The sequence below is a fragment of the Ictidomys tridecemlineatus genome, chromosome 4 (assembly GCF_052094955.1).
Source record: "Ictidomys tridecemlineatus isolate mIctTri1 chromosome 4, mIctTri1.hap1, whole genome shotgun sequence".
Taxonomy (NCBI): Eukaryota; Metazoa; Chordata; class Mammalia; order Rodentia; family Sciuridae; genus Ictidomys; species Ictidomys tridecemlineatus.
Window position 1 is genome coordinate 72,799,643 of NC_135480.1, and position 19,278 is coordinate 72,818,920.

The following is a 19,278-nucleotide window of genomic DNA, read 5'->3' on the forward strand; positions in this document are numbered from 1 at the left end:
TTAACTACTATCTTCCTGTAAATACAGCAAATGAAAGGAAGCAAATTCTTAGACATTTAAGACATTCCATACTCTTTGTTTCTATTTTATCTTCTAAACCTTATCTCCAATTATTCATTACCAGTTGGTAGTTTTACAGTTTCTACATAATTAAGAAACACAGTCTGATATTCAGAATTCCTATTGAATTCCATTCAGGCCAATTCAGTGAGCAAACTACTGTGATTTAGTGTTTGCTTCAAACCTTGAGATGGAAGGCAAGGCATTTGAAAGAAAGACTAGAAAATTTCCTTCTTTTACACTTTCATGAACATAAACCTTTATATCTCTGCAAGTTTAGAAACTACAGTTATACACTTCCTTTGCACCAGGAAATGAGCCTAAAAGTCAAGCAACCCTGATATGGATTGATAGTAAGGATAATGAAACACTTTATCAGTTGCTCAAAAATTTGAAGGATGAAAATTAAAATCTCTGAGATGTAACATGATCGCGTATTTGCTATATTTAACTGTGTACTTATTACAATAGTTTTTTACCTTCTAATAATTTAGATGTAGCTTCTAAATCAGCACTGTCCAGTAGAAATGTACTACAAACCACATACTATAAATATCACATTTTCTAGTAGCTGTACCTAAACAATTTTATTTCATCTAATATATTTAAACTATTATCATTTCAATATATAAAAAAATTATTCTAAATCTTCAAAATCTGATGTTTTATACTTACAGCAAATCTCAATTTTGAAATTTTGACTAGTATTATTTCCTCTGCTTAATACTCATGTGTGATAGCGACTACTGTACTAGAATATATAATTGTGAATCAAACATTGAACAATCAAACAATTCCTAAGCAGCAACATCAGCTGCTGAGTTGACTTGCCACACTTCCATTGACTTGGCTAGTAATGAGACAGTGAGTCCTACTAGATTAAGCAGACTTTATTAGTCATGACACAGCAGGCGACATGAGCTTTCACATTTTCATTGCTTTATATGGCCACTTGAGTCCCACAAAAGTTATTTGGAGGTGAACCCAGGTGAATGTTTGTTAGTTAGCTTTCCATCGTTGTAACAAAATATCTGGAAAACAAAATTAAAGGAGGAGAGATTTATTTTGGATCAGTCTCAGAGGTTTCATTCCATTGTCAGCTGGCTCCATTGTTTCTGGGCTTGTAGTGAAGCAGTACAACTTGGTGGAAGGGCATGCAAGGGCAAAGCTGCTCATATCCTGGTAGCTAGAAATCAGAGAAAGAGGGAAGAAGAGAAAAAGAGAGGAGAGAGAGAAAAGAGGGAGGAGGGGGGAAGAGGGAGAGAGAAAGACAGAAAGAGCAGGTAACAATATGTAGTTCCCAAGGGGACATCCTCAAGGATCCATTCCCTTCAGCTAGGTCCTACTCCTACATTTTCTACACCCTCCCAATAAGTTCATTCAGCAATGACTCCAACAATGGATTATCCATTGATGAGATCATAGCCCCATGATCCAATCACTTCTCCAAAGTCCAATACTGCTGAACATTACTGCATTAGGAACCAAATCTTAAACATATGAGCCTTTGTGGTACACTACGGATTCAAACCATAACAGTTTTAGACACAAAGTGGATACATGTCATGGCAAAGGAATACCATTAATAGGTAATTCCTAATTTTACAAAGGAGCTACAAGCAAAGCTGTTCAAGCTTTGTTCATAAGGAAGACATATCTTTATATCTGTGTCAGAAAACAAATCTGCGCTCTGACCCAGAAGGAAACACACTTTGAAATTTCAAAGTCTGCTATGCAAACATCTAAGTCACAAGATATAGCAGTGCCACTCAGAGAATCAGCTTTTTTCTTAAAAGCCTTCTTAGATATTTCAGGCAGAGTTAGATGTTCCATAGTATCCTCTATGTATCTCAAAAAGAGCACAGAACTCACAAATTGTTTTTGTGCTTGTCCGTCTCTCTCACTATTCTATGAGCTCCTGAGAGCCAGTGAAAGAAACATCAGTTCTCAATAAATACTTGATGAAGAAATAAATGCTTTGAAAGAAAGAGGATAATGAGATACTAATAGGAATTTAGTTTAGACTGGTGGTCAAGAAAAGTCAAGGTTTGACTAATCCAAAGAATAAGAAGTCAGCCATGTAAAATCTAGGGAGGAAGAGTGGTTAAAGAGGAACAACATGGCTAAAGAATCTACAGCATCAAAAAGCTTAGAGAGTGGAGGAACTGAAAAACCAAAGCACCTAGACAAACACAGCAAGTGAGTATTCAAATGTTTTAACTTGGGAGAAGTGAGAATGGAGTCAAATTATGCAGCATTTTAAAGACCATATTAAGGACCTGGAGTTTATTCAAAGTCCATGGAAAACCATTAAATAATTTTTAGAAGGGCATATTATAATCTAATTTTCAAATGTAAATTAATGTAATCTCTAACAGGTGCCTTGTAAAATATGGACAGAAGTCACAAATTCTTTCATAGTAAATGGTAATCAATGATGTCTTGTTTTGCTGCTTCATCTTGACACTTAAATTCATCTTTCTTCTCAGGAATTTGGTTCTCTGAGACTAAAAACTGAACACTTTTCTTTCTCTGCCTTAATATTAAATACTAACCAAGCTAACCTATTAGCCATTTCCTTAAATATCTTATACTTTCTGACATTCAAACCTCACTTGTAACACTTTCTACTACTAAAATTTTATCATTCTTTAGTGTCTAGTTTACTTTTTTATATTTTTAAAATTCTCAATATACTAAATTTCCATTATTAATCCATAATGGCATGCTACCAGTTCTACACAGCATGAACATTTACTAATTTGAAAATTGGTTTCAAACCTTTAAAAATAAGATTAGATAAAGAGTATAAAATAGAACCAGAAAACAAAAAAGTATTCATATGCCAAAAAAAAAATAAAAATGTTAGTTTTTCCCAAACTCTCTGCATTTATCTCACAAACTTTCCTACTGGGAAACGTTCCACCTAGAAATCTGAGAAATTGTTTTCTTTTCTGGTTCTCTGACTACAGATGATGTGATATTGCTAAATCCCTCTCACACAAGGACTTTTGGAGCTCTTTATACTACTCACCTTGCCTATGAAGGTCCCACTTAATCTTGAATACCATGTTCTCCTTACTTTGATAAAATTCAATGATTTTCAAAGCAACCTTGGTAAGCATTTTTATTGGACCCTCACAACTTAACAAAATAATTAATGAAGGCATATTTTCCCCTTTTGTTTTAAAGATGAAGAAAGAGGCTGAGGAGACGAGACCTAAGACAAACGTCTTCAGTCTTGGTCCAAAACACTGATTTTCAATTTTCTTGATCGACGGAGACCCTAGGATGTTCTGGGAACAGTTTCTCTTTCACCCCATTCGTCCAACTCTGCTTTCAAATAAGCGGTATTCTGCAGGGCACCAAAAATCCTCTGAAAACAAGTTCTTGCTCTTGCGTTGCTCAGGTTATGTTGGAATAACCCACCAGATCAAAACATGGAACGAAGCGCTTAAAGTCCAAGAGAGAGTAGAAAGTCGGTGGAGCAAAGAAATCTCAGCTCCTCTTCTCATTTTAACCAGAGTTCCCTTCACTTATTAATTCTGTGTGGTTTTCATATACCCCATGCAAACCTCACGAGATGGACTCTACTGACCAGGAAGTTGAGTAACATGCTCAAAGTAGGTTTCTGTAGAAGTCGGTTTAGGTTCACCCAATTTACATACCAGAATTAATTTCTGCAAGGCCTGCCCTAAGACGCCAGGGTGGGTGAAAGGCGCATCCTCGACAAGAGGCAAACCTCCTAGCCGACCCGCCCAGCCTCTCCCTCGGCCGGAAGCCACTCAACAGGAAGCGGCTGCTACCTCCGAGTCACGTGTCTGCCGAAGATGGCTGCGCTGGGAGGAACGGAGTAAAGGTTGTATCTTAAGCCCCGGCGTGTTAAAACAGGGGAGGCACCGGCTGTTGGGAGGAGAGCAGCAGGTATTGGCACGCTAGGAAAGGGGTAAAGCAAATATCCTGGTGACCGGATAAGTACGATGTGGTGACATATTATCCACCGGCAGCACCGGAACGAGACAATGGAGGAGGGGCTGCGACCTTACGGAATTGTCTTTTCACTTTCCACCCTAGAAGTTGAGACCCTATATTTAAACTAAGTCAATAGGGGGAAGTTTTTTAAAAAAATGTTATGACATAATTTAGCCCCGGGATTACTGCCAATTTACAGGGTGACCGTAGCCAAATTTAATTTTGTCTCTATTTTACCCATTGCCATTCTCTGGAAGCTCTCGACGGTGATGTGAGATAGTGCAAAAAAAAAATCTTTCGGAATGTTTGTTGTATTTAAAGGTGGCAGTGCCTTGAATAGAGTTTTTTTTTGTTAATAATGGGGACACAGTGCTCATAGGGAGCTATCCAGTCAGGACTTTTACCCAATTAAGGGTGACTTGTGCTAGAAACAACTGTTTCACAGAACTAAGAACCTCACCAGTATGCAGAGAACAGAAAAGTAGTGGTAGCATTAGGCTGTAGATCCTAAGAAAATATTTTTTTACATATACATCACACTGAGTTTGATTACATAATTTCTTCCACCCCATAAAAAATCATCCAGTACTCCTACATGGAAGAGATTTGTCTATCATATTATTGAAGCCAAGGCCCTCAAAAATTTAAGTCCTGGTAACCTAAATGAGTTTTACATTTAAACATATCCACAGTAAATATTTGTTAGTTAGTGCTATAATCTTAAGTAAATGAATAGTGATAGTGAAACAAGACAATCTGATACATAAAACCATGTTGTCCCTAAATCTTTGCTTTTCTTAACTGTTAACTTGGAATCTGAAGCTTTATGCCAAAATTCATTCACCATTTCCCTACTCTGACATTGACCCTCTCTAGTAGAGATCAACAAACTACTGGAATGTAGGCCACATGCAGTCTAAAACTTGTTTCCATCCAGCCAAGAATGAATTTTTTACATTTTTAAAAATTCAATAAAGACTATAGGTTACCCGCAGTGCTTAAAATCTTTAATGTTTTTTGGCCCATTCGAGAAAAGTTTGCTGGCCCTTTCTCTAGGGTATACCAAAAAGCAAATTGTGGGGCATCTTCTTCCCAATGCCAAATTATTTCCAAAGTGGTGGTACCTACTTTAGGTGCAATTTACACTTCCACCCACAACACACAAGTTTCAGCTCCACTAAATTCTTGCCAGTAATTGAAGTCATCAGATTTTAATTTTAGCTAAGTTATAGGTACCTATTGGTTTCTGTGGTCTTATTTTTCCCTAATGATACTGAAGTTGAGTATATTGTTCACATTTATTGACTTTTGTCTTTTTGTGAAGTGCCTGTTCAAATCTTTTCTCAATTTTTCTATTGGGTTATTTGCCTTGTTTTGTAGTTCTGTTTATGCTACAGATACTAACCACTCCTTTAGTTACAAACATGTTCTCCTACACTACCTTATTTTCATGATATCTACTGAAGAAACAAGTTATTAAGTTTAATATTGGCTAGGGTTTTATAAGTCTTCTGTGTTTAGTGCTATTTGTGAATTGTTCAGGAAATATTAAGATTACAAAGATACACTGTATTTCTTAGAAGCTTTGGGTATTGCTTTTCATTTTCATGTTTTTTTAAGGGTCAAGATGGAAAATCATAAACCACATGATACTATCAAGGAAAAGTCAATTTTTGATATCATAGCCAGAAAAATTGAACTACTACCAGAAGCAGAAAGGTAGGATCCCTTAATTTAAAAATGTTTTTTCCAGGTGTGTTTTCATTGATTTGTTATCTCAAATTTACGTTAAGTATGAACAACATAGACTATCAAAAGGAAAAACTAAACCCTTTTCTTGCTTTGATGAGAAAACTGAGGCCCCAAAGAGCTTAACCATTTTATTCAATCAAAGCTAAACTGTGGAAGTTGAGGCTGGATTTCATGTCTTCAGACATATCCAGTTGTATCATGATTCATTTTTTCATTTTAGCTTGGAGTACAGCAGTCTGTACAACAGTCATGGACTCATTTAAATAACAAAACTCTTTCTCAGTTCATTTCGATCAGTGTACTTACCTGTCTAAAAAATATGGCTGTATATATTTTTATGGGAAAGGGATCTTGGCTAAAGGTATTTAAGATATGATTAAAGAGAAAAATATAGGAAACATATAGTCTTTGAAGACAACGAAGATAACTACAGTACACTTCCAGAAAACGCTCTTAGACTTCAACAATTAAAATCTTTCTAATGAAAATATATTTAAAATGAAAAGGAGCCAACCTGATTAAGAGAAACAGAATCTCAGGTAGAGAGAATAGGATATACCAAAGAGTTTGTCATATTTGAGGAACCAATGTTACTGAAATACAAGGGAAGTGGACATTGGAAACAGAACAGTTTTAAGGAGGAAAATGTGATCCAATTAAACTTCCTAATGAAATTTTTTAGAAAACAGATTTAAGGTAGGAAGGAAAAGAAATATTAGAAAAAGTGGCATAGTTATATTGGTGAGTACAGGGTGCAGAGTGGTGGCAGTTGAAATGGAAAAAGGATTTAAAATACATTTTGGAGCTATACTGTCTTCAGGTGTGATAACTACACAAATTCCAGCCTTGCTATTAACTATCTCAACAAGGGAGAACCTAAAGTCAAGAGCAGTAATAAGAACTGGGTGAGATTTTAAAGGTTTTCTGTCCCTCCCCACCACTACATACCACTTTTCTTGAGGTAAAGAGAAAAACTTATAGAGCAAAAAAGGATGTTTCCAAGCCAAGCAAGGTAAGGAAAACCATAGACTGACACAAGGAAATAAAGAGATGGTAGCAACTTTGAAAAAGTTGGCAATCACTGGGTCCTTTACCAAATTATACTGGGAAGTGAACTAAAACTGAAATGTGAAAATTTAGTTCAAAGATACTAAATTGCTTTCAAACAGTGGCATGTAGTAGTGTTCTTTGTTCCTTTTTCTCTTTATTTTCATTTTATCTTTTAATTTTGAGTCCTCACCCCTTTGTGCATTGTCAGACCATTAACTATGCTTAAGTTAGTATGTTCTGAACTGTATAAACATTTTATAACATAAAACTTTTCAATCTATACAATAATCACATGTTCCACGTATGTCACTGCCATTTGCTAAATTTGATCTTTTTTATATTTAATGAGCCTGATAGTTAGCTGTGTTTTCTTTTAAAAGAGAGAGAGAGAGAGAGAGAGAGAATTTTTCAATATTTATTTTTTAGTTTTCGGCAGACACAACATCTTTGTATGTGGTGCTGAGGATCGAACCCGGGCCACACGTGTGCCAGGCAAGTGCGCTACCGCTTGAGCCACATCCCCAGCCCGTTAGCTGTGTTTTCAATTGTGCATAACTTGTTTGGAAAACTGGCTGAACCAAAAGAATTATTAACTAAAAACCTTAACTTTGGCCATAGAAAATTAAAATCTGGTTGAGAGAAAACAGTTTGCTTTTCAGATTCCAGTTTTACTACTTGTTTTATTATCTAAGCAGTGGTTCCTATGATTAAAACAGGGATAGTACACATATATTTTTATGATGAAATACTTAGATTCTTCAGAGAAGGCTCATATGTCCCATTTCCTCAACCCTCCACAAAAAAAACAACAACAACAAAAAAGGCCTTTCACATTTCCATGTTTTCTGTGGTTGTTTGGTAGGTTCTCTAAACTCTTATCACACTCTTTGATATCTTGTGTATCCCAAGTTCCCAAACCATTTTTGTAGACTTTGTTCTATCAAGTTTATGTGTCTTTCTTCTTCACAATTAGTCAACTATAAAATCTTTAAAGGCAGAAGAGAATTTTTTGTGCCTTAGCACTAAGTCTGCAATAGGTTCTCAGTGAGTGAAATGATGGACATCATTATAAAGTACCATTAAGTATAGTAATACCCTATAAAATATAGGAAATTAACTAGGAGTTCCTAGAAAAGTTGTCTTAAGTTTAAACTGAAGAGGTTAGAGGGGATATTGTGTGGCTTAGTTTGACTAGTAACAAGAAAAGAGGGTGAACTGTGTTGAAGATAGCAACTAAGTAGTAGGCTGAAGTGTTTCGGTTGGAGTATTTCCAATATCTATTGATAATTTTAGGTATTGTTTTTCCCAAAAAAGAATAGAATGGGAGTTGTAAATTCATACACAACCTTGGCTTAAAATCCATTTCTCCCACTTATTGTCTCAAAACATCAATATATCCGTCAATTAAAGTACCCAGTATAGAGTATCACTTTATATCACCCTATCCTTAAGTACTGACCAAATTTAAAAGTCTTTTAGTATTAAAGTCTAAAACAGTGATTTAAGGCTTTGGTTTAATGGAACTGTAAAGGATAGATGTTGTCTAGTTATTCCCAAAGCCCTAGTAATGCCAAAATGGAAGAGTTCACAGTGGAACCAAAAAATTATTTTTTTCTTACCCTCAGGAATCTTCTTGAACATGGATCCACATATATTGGACTTAATGCTGCTCTTTGTGGCCTAATAGCAAACAGTCTTTTTCGGCGTGTCTTGCATGTAACACAGGCCCGAATAGCTGCTAGCTTACCAATGGCAGTGCTCCCATTTTTGACAGCAAATGCATCTTTCAAAGGTTTTGTAAGTTTACCTTTGAGTACAGGTAAATTCTATTTTACTATCACCAAAGACTTTGCCTCAAATATTATTTTCAATTTAAATATCAAATAACTATATGCAGTGTTTGGGTAAGACTATCTTGATAACCTGTTATGTGGCAATGAATTCATGTTAGCATGGCCTACCAACAAAGTAAAATGCACAGACACAGCAGTGCTGAATACTTTATCTGATTTATGTTTCCCCTCCGGCACTCAGAGTAAGGAATGTTTGGAAACCTCATATTTTACAAAAATGCTGACTGCCTTAGATTTCTTTTTAAATTTATATTCTATAGAGAAATTCCTTAGAGAAAAAATACTTTATGGGAATAAGATTCTTTATGTAGTAAATTTCTTAAAGCATTACATGCATATATAACAACAAATAAGTGGAAGATTTAACTTTCTTTTAAGTTTTACCATATGTAAAATTTTGAGTCACAAAATTTTTGATAAATGATTTTAAGTTTTCCAAATTTGATTAAATTGGATGAGTACTTTGAATTCCCATGGCCACTATGGAATTTGTATGAACAAAACAAACCTGTTGCCCACTGAATAGTGAATGAAAATATTAGCCCATGTCTGATACAAAACAAGTGCAGAAATCTAGAAGCAGCCCATATCTTGAGATGATTATATCCAAGACCAGTTCCAATTGAAGAATTTTTTTCCCTAAGATGAGTGTCTTTTCCCTACATGTAAATTATACCTTTTTTTTTTTTTTTTTTTTGTCTCAGTATTGGGAAATCAAACCCAGGGCCTTACACATATTAAGCAAGCACTCTACCTCTAAGTATCCCCAACCTCTAGTTATGTTGCAGAATTGCATGTGTTGTTTTGTTGCCAGAAAATAAATATTAAGTGGACTTTGTATTCTTTAAATCATGCTTTAACTATCATGACCAAAATTTCCAAAATTAATTTATTTATTTTCTAGGTGATTTGAATTGTGAAACCTGTACTGTGACACGGGGTGGACTTGTTGGTTTAGTTTTAGGAGGTCTGTATCCTGTTTTCTTGGCTATACCTATAAATGGTGGCCTAGCAGCCAGGTAGGATTCTGTTTTCTTATAATTACTAGAAAGCCTTTAATATATACCTAGAAAACTCAGAACTTAAAACAGCAAATATATTTAGATTTAGAAGAAAGGCAATGTTACCTTTTTGCTTAGAAGATTTGCTTTTTCTTTAACCACTTTGGACTTACCAAGAATTTGAAAATACTCCACTTATGTATGATATATCAAAATGTATTCTACTGTCATGTATAACTAATTAATAAATTTTTTAAAAGTCACAAAAAGATAGTAGTCCATGCCTCTATAATTATATCAAATTGGATTGTTATCAAGTATAACTAAAAGAACCAATAAATTAATTTGAAAATAGTTCAAGAGTTTGAGCACTTGTACTAAAGGAAAATTCTATCAGGAATGTCTACAGCCATGTTAGTCCCAAATAATTCCCATATGTCTCTGTTGAACTCTTGTATCAGCATTCTATATGAGCCTTCAGAGAATAACCAGTAGAAAGAGGCAAAAAAGAAAACAAAGCAGTTTTTAGTACTAGTAGCCACTAACGAGAATAGCATTTCCTAATCTTTTTATCTATTTTATCTTAAGACTTTTAGGATTATTATGTATTGTACATAGGTTTGCCACTTGATACAAAACTCTATTCTAGTGATTTCTTAATGTTTTCTTACAGGTATCAATCAGCCCTGCTACCAGAGAAAGGAAACACCTTAACTTACTGGATTAAAATTTCTAAGCCTATCTTCAGAAAGATGTTATTTCCCATTTTACTTCAGACTATGTTTGCAGCATACCTTGGGTCTAGACAATATAAAGTACTTATAAAGGCCCTTCAGTTACCTGAACCAGGCCTAGAAATTCACTGATTTAGAGGAAATGTGTATACAAAATAAAATTGCGAAGATAACCTGTCTCTCTTAATGTTAAAAATAAATGTAGACCTGTAATTTATCTTAAGAGGTATAATTCTGGGACCTACAACAAAAGGTTACACAAAGGCAACAAAGGCTGGACTCAAGACACCCACTTAATACATTCAGCACTGAATTTGGACACAAGAAAATATACAGTAATTTTCAACGAAGACTTCACAAAGTCAAATAGGAAAATGAAAACAAAAATCTATATAGCAAATGTTACTTTTACTTTTTTCCTCAGTGTTTCCATAGGTATCATTAAAAATTTTAGAACTTACAAATTTCCTCACAGGACATCAATGCTAATCTATATTCTCAGAAAGCTATATTTTTATAAGATATAGACAAAGTCTATCTTTTAAAGCTTCTATCTAATGTGGGATAGTTCTTTATCAGAGATTTTTAAAACCACTCTTTTTAGTATATATGTACTAATAAGCAAGTTAACTAACTTCTAATCCTTGGTATCCTTATCAGTTACCTCACTGAAGGCTGGTATTACATAAGTAAATTACCTAATAGCACATGACACCAGGGACTCAAATGGTAACTATATATTCTTCCTATTGCTTTATTTTGCTTTCTGAAATATCTTCATAAATTCATTCATGAAGAGACCGTTTAAATTATTTAAAGTAATTTACTGTATTCCAAATATTTCTCATCCTAGTTCTTTAAGCCATTTTCTTATATGACAGAACCTTGAATCAGCATTGTCCAACCTGATGTTAGATAATACTCATCTTCTGTTAGCCACTAGCATCTGAAGTATGGATCCACGGCTACAGAATTGGACAGTGCACATCTAGACCAGAATTTTCTTATGAAGCAAGTCAGTCACCACAGAAGAGTACCAAGTCAAATCTTACCCATCCAATATCATATTCCTGATCTACCTCAACTACTACTTCCAAATAGTGACTTAAATGTTAAGCATTGTATGCTTAGCCTATTTAAAGAAAACAGCTACCAAAATTTAAAATTCAAGTGACTTAACAAATAATACTTTTAGCTTTTCAAAAAGCAAAGATGATTTGTTCTTTCAATAGGCACATAAAATGTATTTTTGATATAAGAAATGATACCAATTGGAGCAAAAAAAACAAAACTTGCACAAGGGAAATGTGGCACAATGTTTGCTGTGACTATCCTCTGGGTTACAGAGTGATTTTATTTGCTTTCTTTCTGGATTTCTCAAGTTTCCTATTATAAATACGCTTTACTTTTACAACTAAGGAGAAAAGGCAGACACAGTGGCACACACCTGTAATCCCAGCAACTTGGGAGACTGAGGCAGGAAGATTGCATGTTCACTACAAGCTTCAGCAACTTAGCAAGGCTGTCTCAAAATTTAAAAACTACAAAAAAGGGGCTGGTGAGGTGGCTCAGTGGTAAAACATCAAAGTTCAATCCCTAGTACTAGTACCAAAAAAAAAAAAATTGTATGTAAAAATTTAAAAGGCAAAAGAAATGACCTGTTTCTTTCACAAGCTAAAATATCAAAAGGAAAGATTTGGGGCTGGGGACTGTAGCTTAGTTGGTAAAGTGCTTGTCTAGCATGTGCAAGGCCCTGGGTTCAATCCCAACACGTGCACACAAAAAAGGACAGGGGGTAAAGGTTCTTTGATCCAAGTTCTCCATTTTATCTGCATTCTATCACTTTTAAAGCAGAGTCTACATCGCAGTGAAAATAACTAAAATTCCTTACTTCAAAAATAAGAAATACAAATTAGTCAAGACTCCTTTATCAACTAGATAAACTGTTCCAGAATATTTACTCCCTGGTAAACCATCTGTAAATGAGTACAATCTTTAATAATGGTTTCCGTAGTCAAAAAGGATTTCTAACATCTATCCTCTACTACATATTTCTCAAATCATCTTTCCAGTTAGAAGAAATGTGCAACATAGGCAATAAAAGCAATATTTTGTCTGTTGCTATAGATCTGCCAGAATTTTTGTTCAGAAGGCAGATACATGACATGTGAACCTGCTGTGAGCTGCCTGATCTTTAAAGAACACTGCTTCCCTTAGGAAAGCAGTTCTTCATATCAGTCTAGTCAGGGTAGACAGACTATTTAAATCTTTTTACAATTCACTTTGTGTAGTTAAACGGCTTTAAAGGGTCATACTAAACATTTTGTAAACACTGAAGAGTCAAGAGTGGTTTGAGAAATCGATCTTGTGGGAATACATGAAAGAGAACTTTGAAGCACATTCTAAGGAAAGTTGGGCTATCAATAAAATTCAAATTGTTATAATAGCAGAATTATACAATGTCCCAAATAATTAGTGACTAGACTTTTAAATGTTGTGAAAATTGAGCAAAATTAATAATTTTAGGTCAACAAAAAATTAGTACTTTATAAACAAGAATAAGTGGCTGAATATTCAGAGTACACATAAAAGTATTCTGCTTCAAATATGAAAAATACTATGCTGACCAAACAGCATTCTCAAGTTTCTAATGGAAGACCTTCCCCTCTGAACCCCTGGCTTAGAAGGTAACTAAATGAAAAAAAGCTCAGGAAAAAAATATAAACATTTAGAAGGGTCTCAAAACTGTACTGATAGCAAATGGAGAGGGGGAATAAATACTTCTAAGTATCTTAATATCTATTAAACTTTGAAGAGTCATCAGATTAATTTGGTGAGATCTTTAATTTATGCCATCAAAACGCTGAACTATATATATTAAAAAGATAATCACTCATTATTGATGAATTATCCAATTTGTATTCTATCAAAGTAATAAGAATCAATGCTCACCAAAAATTACTGGCACCTAAACCTTTACTTGTAGAATCACCTGTCCTTTAGGAGCATTAGCCACTTAAGTATAAGTCATTCGGAATGATTTTTACTGCTTGGCTTTACAGGCAACTAAAACATTTAGATTATAAGAAACTAGGTAGACCGAATACATTTTGAATAATAACACACAAAGGCCAATTTCAAAGCTATTGTGAAATACAGCCTAACTCCTACCCTTTCCGTCTTCTATCATCTACACAATTCCCAAGTGAGTCATTAAAATGACAGTCCAAACCAGGTGAGAAAAGTATTAACCCAACAAAAATGAGATAAAACAATCCACAGTTTTTGAGTTTTTTTCATACTTACAACAAACCAGAAAAACATTGTAAAACAACCATATGCCACGAAAAAGCCACTCCCATTATCCAGAATACTAAAGCCCTTATATAACACTACAGATTTTAATATAAAACAGTAGAAACTCATGAGAAACCTCAATGTTAAAAAAAAAAAAAACAGTATCAAGTACTCAGAAAAAGCTCAAGAATCCACAATCTCAGAATCCACACATCCTAGTGTTACCCTAGATTGCAAATAACTACCCATACATTTTGTCATAATTTTTTCAAAATTTACAGGCAAATCAATGCATCTATTTAAACAAAACTACCCTTTATAGTTAAGAACTTTACATTAACTTTTATATTCTACTCAGCAAGATGTCTATCTGTCCTCCAAATTAGCTCTTATGTTCCAGGAAATAAATACAAACTCTTTATATGCTTTGTAATCACTGATGGCCTGTTTATGTAATTCTAGTCCACTATATGTAATTCCATAGAATGTGCTCTTGATTATTAAAGAATCTAATATATCAAATACTTGATCAAATACTATAATTCTCTCTCCAATGGTTACAATGTTTAAAAAGTATGCAAAGAACTGAGTATCACTCCCATGAAAGAAAAGTATAATTTTGTTCCAAAATTAACTTAGTCTCATGTATTTCTATTAAGTCTTTCAAGCATTCCAGAGAATCTTTTCATATCTCCATTTCTGGAAAGTGAAATCAGTATAGAAGTAATTTGGGAACTTGAAAATGGCATTCATTTTTTTCAGCAGATGCCAAATTTTTGACCGACATGGCTCCCACAATTACTTTGTTACCATCAGTCCAGTCAGTTAACAGGTTGTAGGAAAAGATTCGTTTTTGCAGATACTGCTATGCTGTTTAAAGAGAAGAGAGAGAGATTAATTTAGTGATTATAAAATGCACAAATATTTAAAATATTTTGAACACTTCTTTGGATATATCAGAGGTGTGATTACATTTTAGTTAAGTCTGGTCAAGGAAGTGCAGAAAACAGTAAGTCAATATGATAGAAATAGGTCAATATGATGTGTTAGTTCAATTAATGTATGAATTTCTGCCACCATATTCAAAAGTTATATCTTTAGTCTAGTCTGTTATCATTTTACCAAAGAGGCACAATAATTAAAGGAAAAAAGGACAAAAGTTCCCCAAATTCTAAATTGTTTCTAACCATTAAAGTAAACATAACCAAACCTGAAAATGTCAAACAATCATTTTATATTCCAGAAATCTCCTTTATCCAAATACTAATCATTCAGAACACAATTTTCTAAAAATAGTAAGACAACAGTTTCTTATTAATCATAACTTTTTTAATTAACAAGTAGTGAATAGGACACTTTAAGATACTGTTTACTACATACTGAAATAAACATCTGTTGTAAATTCAGAAACCCAAACATTTACAGTAAAATGTGCTTACACATAAATATGACCAAATTTATTTAAAGCCCTGTTAGATAGGTCCTAAATACATGCAATTACCATGTAAAAACAAGACCATGAGTTGATGTAAAAAAATGACAAAAATCACTAAGTCACCAAAACTAGAAAAGAAATTATGAAATGGAAACTGAGAAGACAGTTAATAAAACACAAGAAACCTAACAAAGCAGCTTTAAAAATAATACTAATCTTTCCATTTTCAAAAGTTCTTAATCAAGTAATTCCCCAAATTGCCATTTATAAAATGACATTCTAAAAATCTATACTTGGAATTTCAAAACATCCCAATTCAGAAAGCTTTGATTACTGTTTCTCCCCAGCCCCCAACTTCAAATAATGCAGTAAAAGCACGGATGTTAGGAAGAAAATATTCCAAGGGAATGGTATAATTTTTAGAAAAACGAACTTACTGCTTCCAGAACCTTTTGATTAAGACCCAGAGTCGGCATTAACAACAATCATTTTTTTCCTATTTCATTCATTATTTTCCAAGGTCATGTTAGAGATGAATAAATTCTTTGAGCCCATGACTGAAAGATCAACAAACCTGGTTTTATTATGACACCGTATTTTTGTCATTGGTACTGCACAAAATTATATACAAAGAAATATATACAAAAATGTTCAAGTATTAGTTAAATTTCAATTCAAGGCTTCTCTTTCAAAAAGCTACATTTAACATATTTCATAAAGATAGCACAAATTAGTCATTTCAAATAATCTTTTCCAATTACTTTTGGTTTATGTGTGTGTGTGTATGTGTGTGTACATATATATATATGTATATACTTATATATATATATATATATATAAAAATTCAGTAGGCACTAAAAATCCATGCAGCTGCATTGTGAGGGGCTTGTTCCTGCCCTTATATAAGCAGGTTCATTATTCCAGGTTGTGAGTTTGGCTACTACCCATTCATGCTGAAGTGCAGTAGATGATTTTACAAAATATGCTATGATGCACTGGAAACCGAGACCGATATAGGTCTCAAACTGTATTATCTAGCAAAAAAACATTTACAGTTGTGCAAGAACAAAGAGTCCATTTCCATAACCAAATAACAACAAAATAAAACATGTGTAAGATAACTTACATCTTTGGACTGCTGGAAAATATTTTTTAATTATGAACATTTCAAAAATAAAAGACAGCAGAAGCCCTGATGTTACCTCTTTTTCCTCATTTCTTATACTACCTTTTAAAATAAAGCAGGAAATGTGGCCAGCAGCTGGTCCCGTCTCTTCTGCCCCAACAGCTGTATCCACTTTAGCACAAAGAAAAACAAGGATGCTAAATACGTATATACTTTATCAAACAGTGATGTTTCACAAAGAATTTATTGCCTCTTACACTGAAGGACATCAATAGTTAAGAGTACTTAAAGGGAAGAGTATGTTCCTTCTTTGGAAAAATAGCATCAATCATATCATTAAGTGGCCAGAACCACTCAATTTTAAAAAGTATTTTTAAATACAGTTAATACTTTTCAAATAGAGAGATTCTTTGTGAAGCCTCACTTTACACTTTTTCATTCACATTTCACAATCTTCAATATCTAATCATACATACAAAAATTTAACCTAAAATTTTAATACAACAAAAATAAAGGCGTTCAACAATTTGTTCATACACAGTGATAGGATAATCACTGTGCTGGTCCTCAAAAAAAACCAAAACATTTCATTAACCATTCTTATTCTTCATCCAATTAGTTAAAACACAGAAGTACGTTAATTTCCAACTTCTCTAATGGTGAGAGATTAAAATCTGTATCTGAATAGATTGTATTTCTATATCTTCTAGTGAAAACTAAAAGGCAATCTTGAATATTTGAGATTTCTGTCATCTCCAGCAAAAAAAAGCTATCACATTTGTGCATGCCTCAAATATTTATTGTCAACCTCTGAAAAGTTGCTCTAAATTTGGAATTCCAATTTGCACCTTGTACAACTCGGAACTTCCATTCAACTTCACCTGTTTCACTGTCTCCAAACTGTATCTCTATAAGCAGGTTTCAGTGTACAGTTGGAACCGATGTCATCCAAGGCCATGTCCACACTGGGGACAGAAGAGCTAGGTACACGCAAGTCTGAACAAGGGGACACATTAACAGCTATTTCAACCAGAAGAAGCATCTTAAATACATTGACCAGCACAAGTCTGTTTCCAGGGTGGACAGGGCCCAAATCAGATTCCCCTCCCACCTTCCAAACAAGGAAAAAAAAAAACCACACACACACACAAATTGAGATGTTGCCCATTAAAGTAGACTAAGCAGCAGAGCATGAGCGTTACGTGAAGAGATGGATCCTTACCAGGTTGTGAGGCGGGAACGACTGTTCTGTAACCCCTACAACGGAGCCTGGCAGGAAGGAAATCACCTAAAAAAGAAACTGTCAGAGAGATTTAATAGTCACAGGTTATCATTAGGAGTTGGTTACAGTGTCACATTCATGCTTTTAGCTAAACACTTAAAGGATTCATTATTACTTTTTTTCCTCCTCTGTAATGTGTCCAGTGAAGATGTCCCACTAAGGTGTTTTACATGGTGTAAGGGAGTTGAAAGGGGTAAACGCGGATAAAGAGCAGATTACTTGACCCTACATTTTAAGAGAAGTCGACGCCTTCCGAGCGCACGCCGAGCAGAACTCCACCGACACCTTATCCTTGTCCACATGAAGACACACTCCTCCCGCGGAGTCGTCCTCTTCCAGCAGGTCTTGCTGCTGCTTTCCCACCGGCAAAGCGTAGTCATGGTCACCGGCGGGCGAGTCTCTGAAGAGCGAGGTGGTCAGCCGCAGTCCCACGCCGCTCAGCCGGCTCAGCAAGCGAGCCAGTCCAGTCTCGTTGGCTAAGACTGCCCGTAGGTAGCGACTCTCCTCTTGCAGTGCTTGGACGCGTTTGCCCAGCTCCCGATTCTCGGCCCGCAGCTCCTGGTTCTCGGCTGCCAGACCTCGGACTCGACTCTCCAGGCCCATCACATATTCTTTCTTCTTCAGTCGATTAAGACGGGCAGCGGCGGCCGCCGCCTTCCGGGGACTCTTGGTCGCCGCCTGGTTGTTGTCGTTGCCGCTGCCGCCACCGCCTCCTCCTCCAGGAGACTTTCTCCGCCTCTTTTCCCCGCTGCCACTGTCACTGCCGCTGCTGCAGCCTCCGATACCGTTTAACAGCCTCTGGAGCAGATCTGAAAAGCGCTGCATCTCAGCGGCCGCAGCCTCGTCGTCATCGTCCCCTCTCCACAGGCCGCCACTATCGGAGCCTCCGCCAGATGAGGAGAGAGGCCCAGGCGAGCTAAGCCCGGGTTCCAGGTGCCAGTCCGGCTGCCTGGGGTCCAGCAGATCCGCCAGTTCCAGCCCAGACAGAAAGTCCATGTCCTCCGTTTCTTCCCCAGGGACGCTGGCAATAGCCTCTTCCTCCATCTCCTCGGGCGAGGGCGCGCGCACGGCCACGCCGTCGCGGCTCCCCCTCCCGGCCTCCAACTCGCCCTCGTCGCGGCGCGGTAGCTTGCGGCCGGGCGATCCGGCCGCCGCCGTCTCCTCCTCGCTTGCTGCCGCCCGGGTCAGGTCCGGGGGCAGAGAACAGGTCGCGGCCGGCGCCGGGCTCTCACTGCGGGACGGGGAATCGCTGCCCGAGGCTGCCAACAGCTTGGTCAGGCTATGCCTCATGGGGCCCCCCGGCGGGCCAGCGTAGGCCCAGGCCCCTCAGACCGGGCCTCGCGGGCCCCAAGGACCCCAGGCCCCAGCGCGGGTAGACGGGTCGCTGGCCAAGACAAAATGATAGGAAAGGTCCGCGTCGCCTCCCGTCGCGCTCGGCGGATCGACCCCCCGCACCGGGGCGGGGGGGGGGGGGGCTTGGATGGAAGAAACAAGCGGTGAGGCCCAGCGATGACTCGACCGCGCCACCCAGACAACGGCCAGGCCGGAAGTTAAGTCTTTCTCTCCACCCCTCCTACCGCATTTCGCGCTCCTACAGGCTGTAGTATCGCGAGAGTTTGTGGTGCTTTGGGGTGGCAGTAATTCTAGCTTTCTGATGATGTCATAATAACAGCGGTAAAAGCGATAAACCCCAGATCTGTCCCTCTGAATTCAATA

At 36.5% G+C, this 19,278-nt stretch overlaps 2 protein-coding genes across 24 annotated transcripts; one reads left to right on the forward strand and one right to left on the reverse strand.

The window, feature by feature from the left end:
- Positions 1–935: 935 nt before the first annotated feature.
- Positions 936–19,118, reverse strand: Crebzf (CREB/ATF bZIP transcription factor). Of its 22 annotated transcripts, none has more exons than XM_078046800.1 (6): positions 17,792–19,118; positions 17,503–17,580; positions 16,383–16,451; positions 15,592–15,711; positions 3,095–14,589; positions 936–1,091 (listed from the first exon to the last, which is right to left on the reverse strand). In XM_078046800.1, the coding sequence occupies exons 1-2, from the start codon at positions 18,850–18,852 to the stop codon at positions 17,565–17,567; spliced, it is 1,077 nt and encodes a 358-aa protein (XP_077902926.1). In that variant the 5' UTR covers positions 18,853–19,118; the 3' UTR covers positions 936–1,091; positions 3,095–14,589; positions 15,592–15,711; positions 16,383–16,451; positions 17,503–17,564. The 22 variants fall into 22 exon arrangements, with proteins under 22 accessions (XP_077902926.1, XP_077902922.1, XP_077902923.1 ...); XM_078046796.1 differs by adding an exon at positions 17,162–17,276 and having other exon boundaries at positions 15,592–16,451; XM_078046797.1 differs by having other exon boundaries at positions 17,162–17,580.
- On the forward strand, positions 3,880–10,595 carry Tmem126a (transmembrane protein 126A). Of its 2 annotated transcripts, none has more exons than XM_005323272.5 (5): positions 3,880–3,919; positions 5,653–5,751; positions 8,460–8,653; positions 9,592–9,706; positions 10,362–10,595. In XM_005323272.5, exons 2-5 carry the CDS (start codon positions 5,660–5,662, stop codon positions 10,552–10,554), a joined length of 594 nt encoding a protein of 197 aa, XP_005323329.1. In that variant the 5' UTR covers positions 3,880–3,919; positions 5,653–5,659; the 3' UTR covers positions 10,555–10,595. The 2 variants fall into 2 exon arrangements, with proteins under 2 accessions (XP_005323329.1, XP_005323328.1); XM_005323271.5 differs by lacking the exon at positions 3,880–3,919 and adding an exon at positions 3,948–3,984.
- Positions 19,119–19,278: the final 160 nt, after the last annotated feature.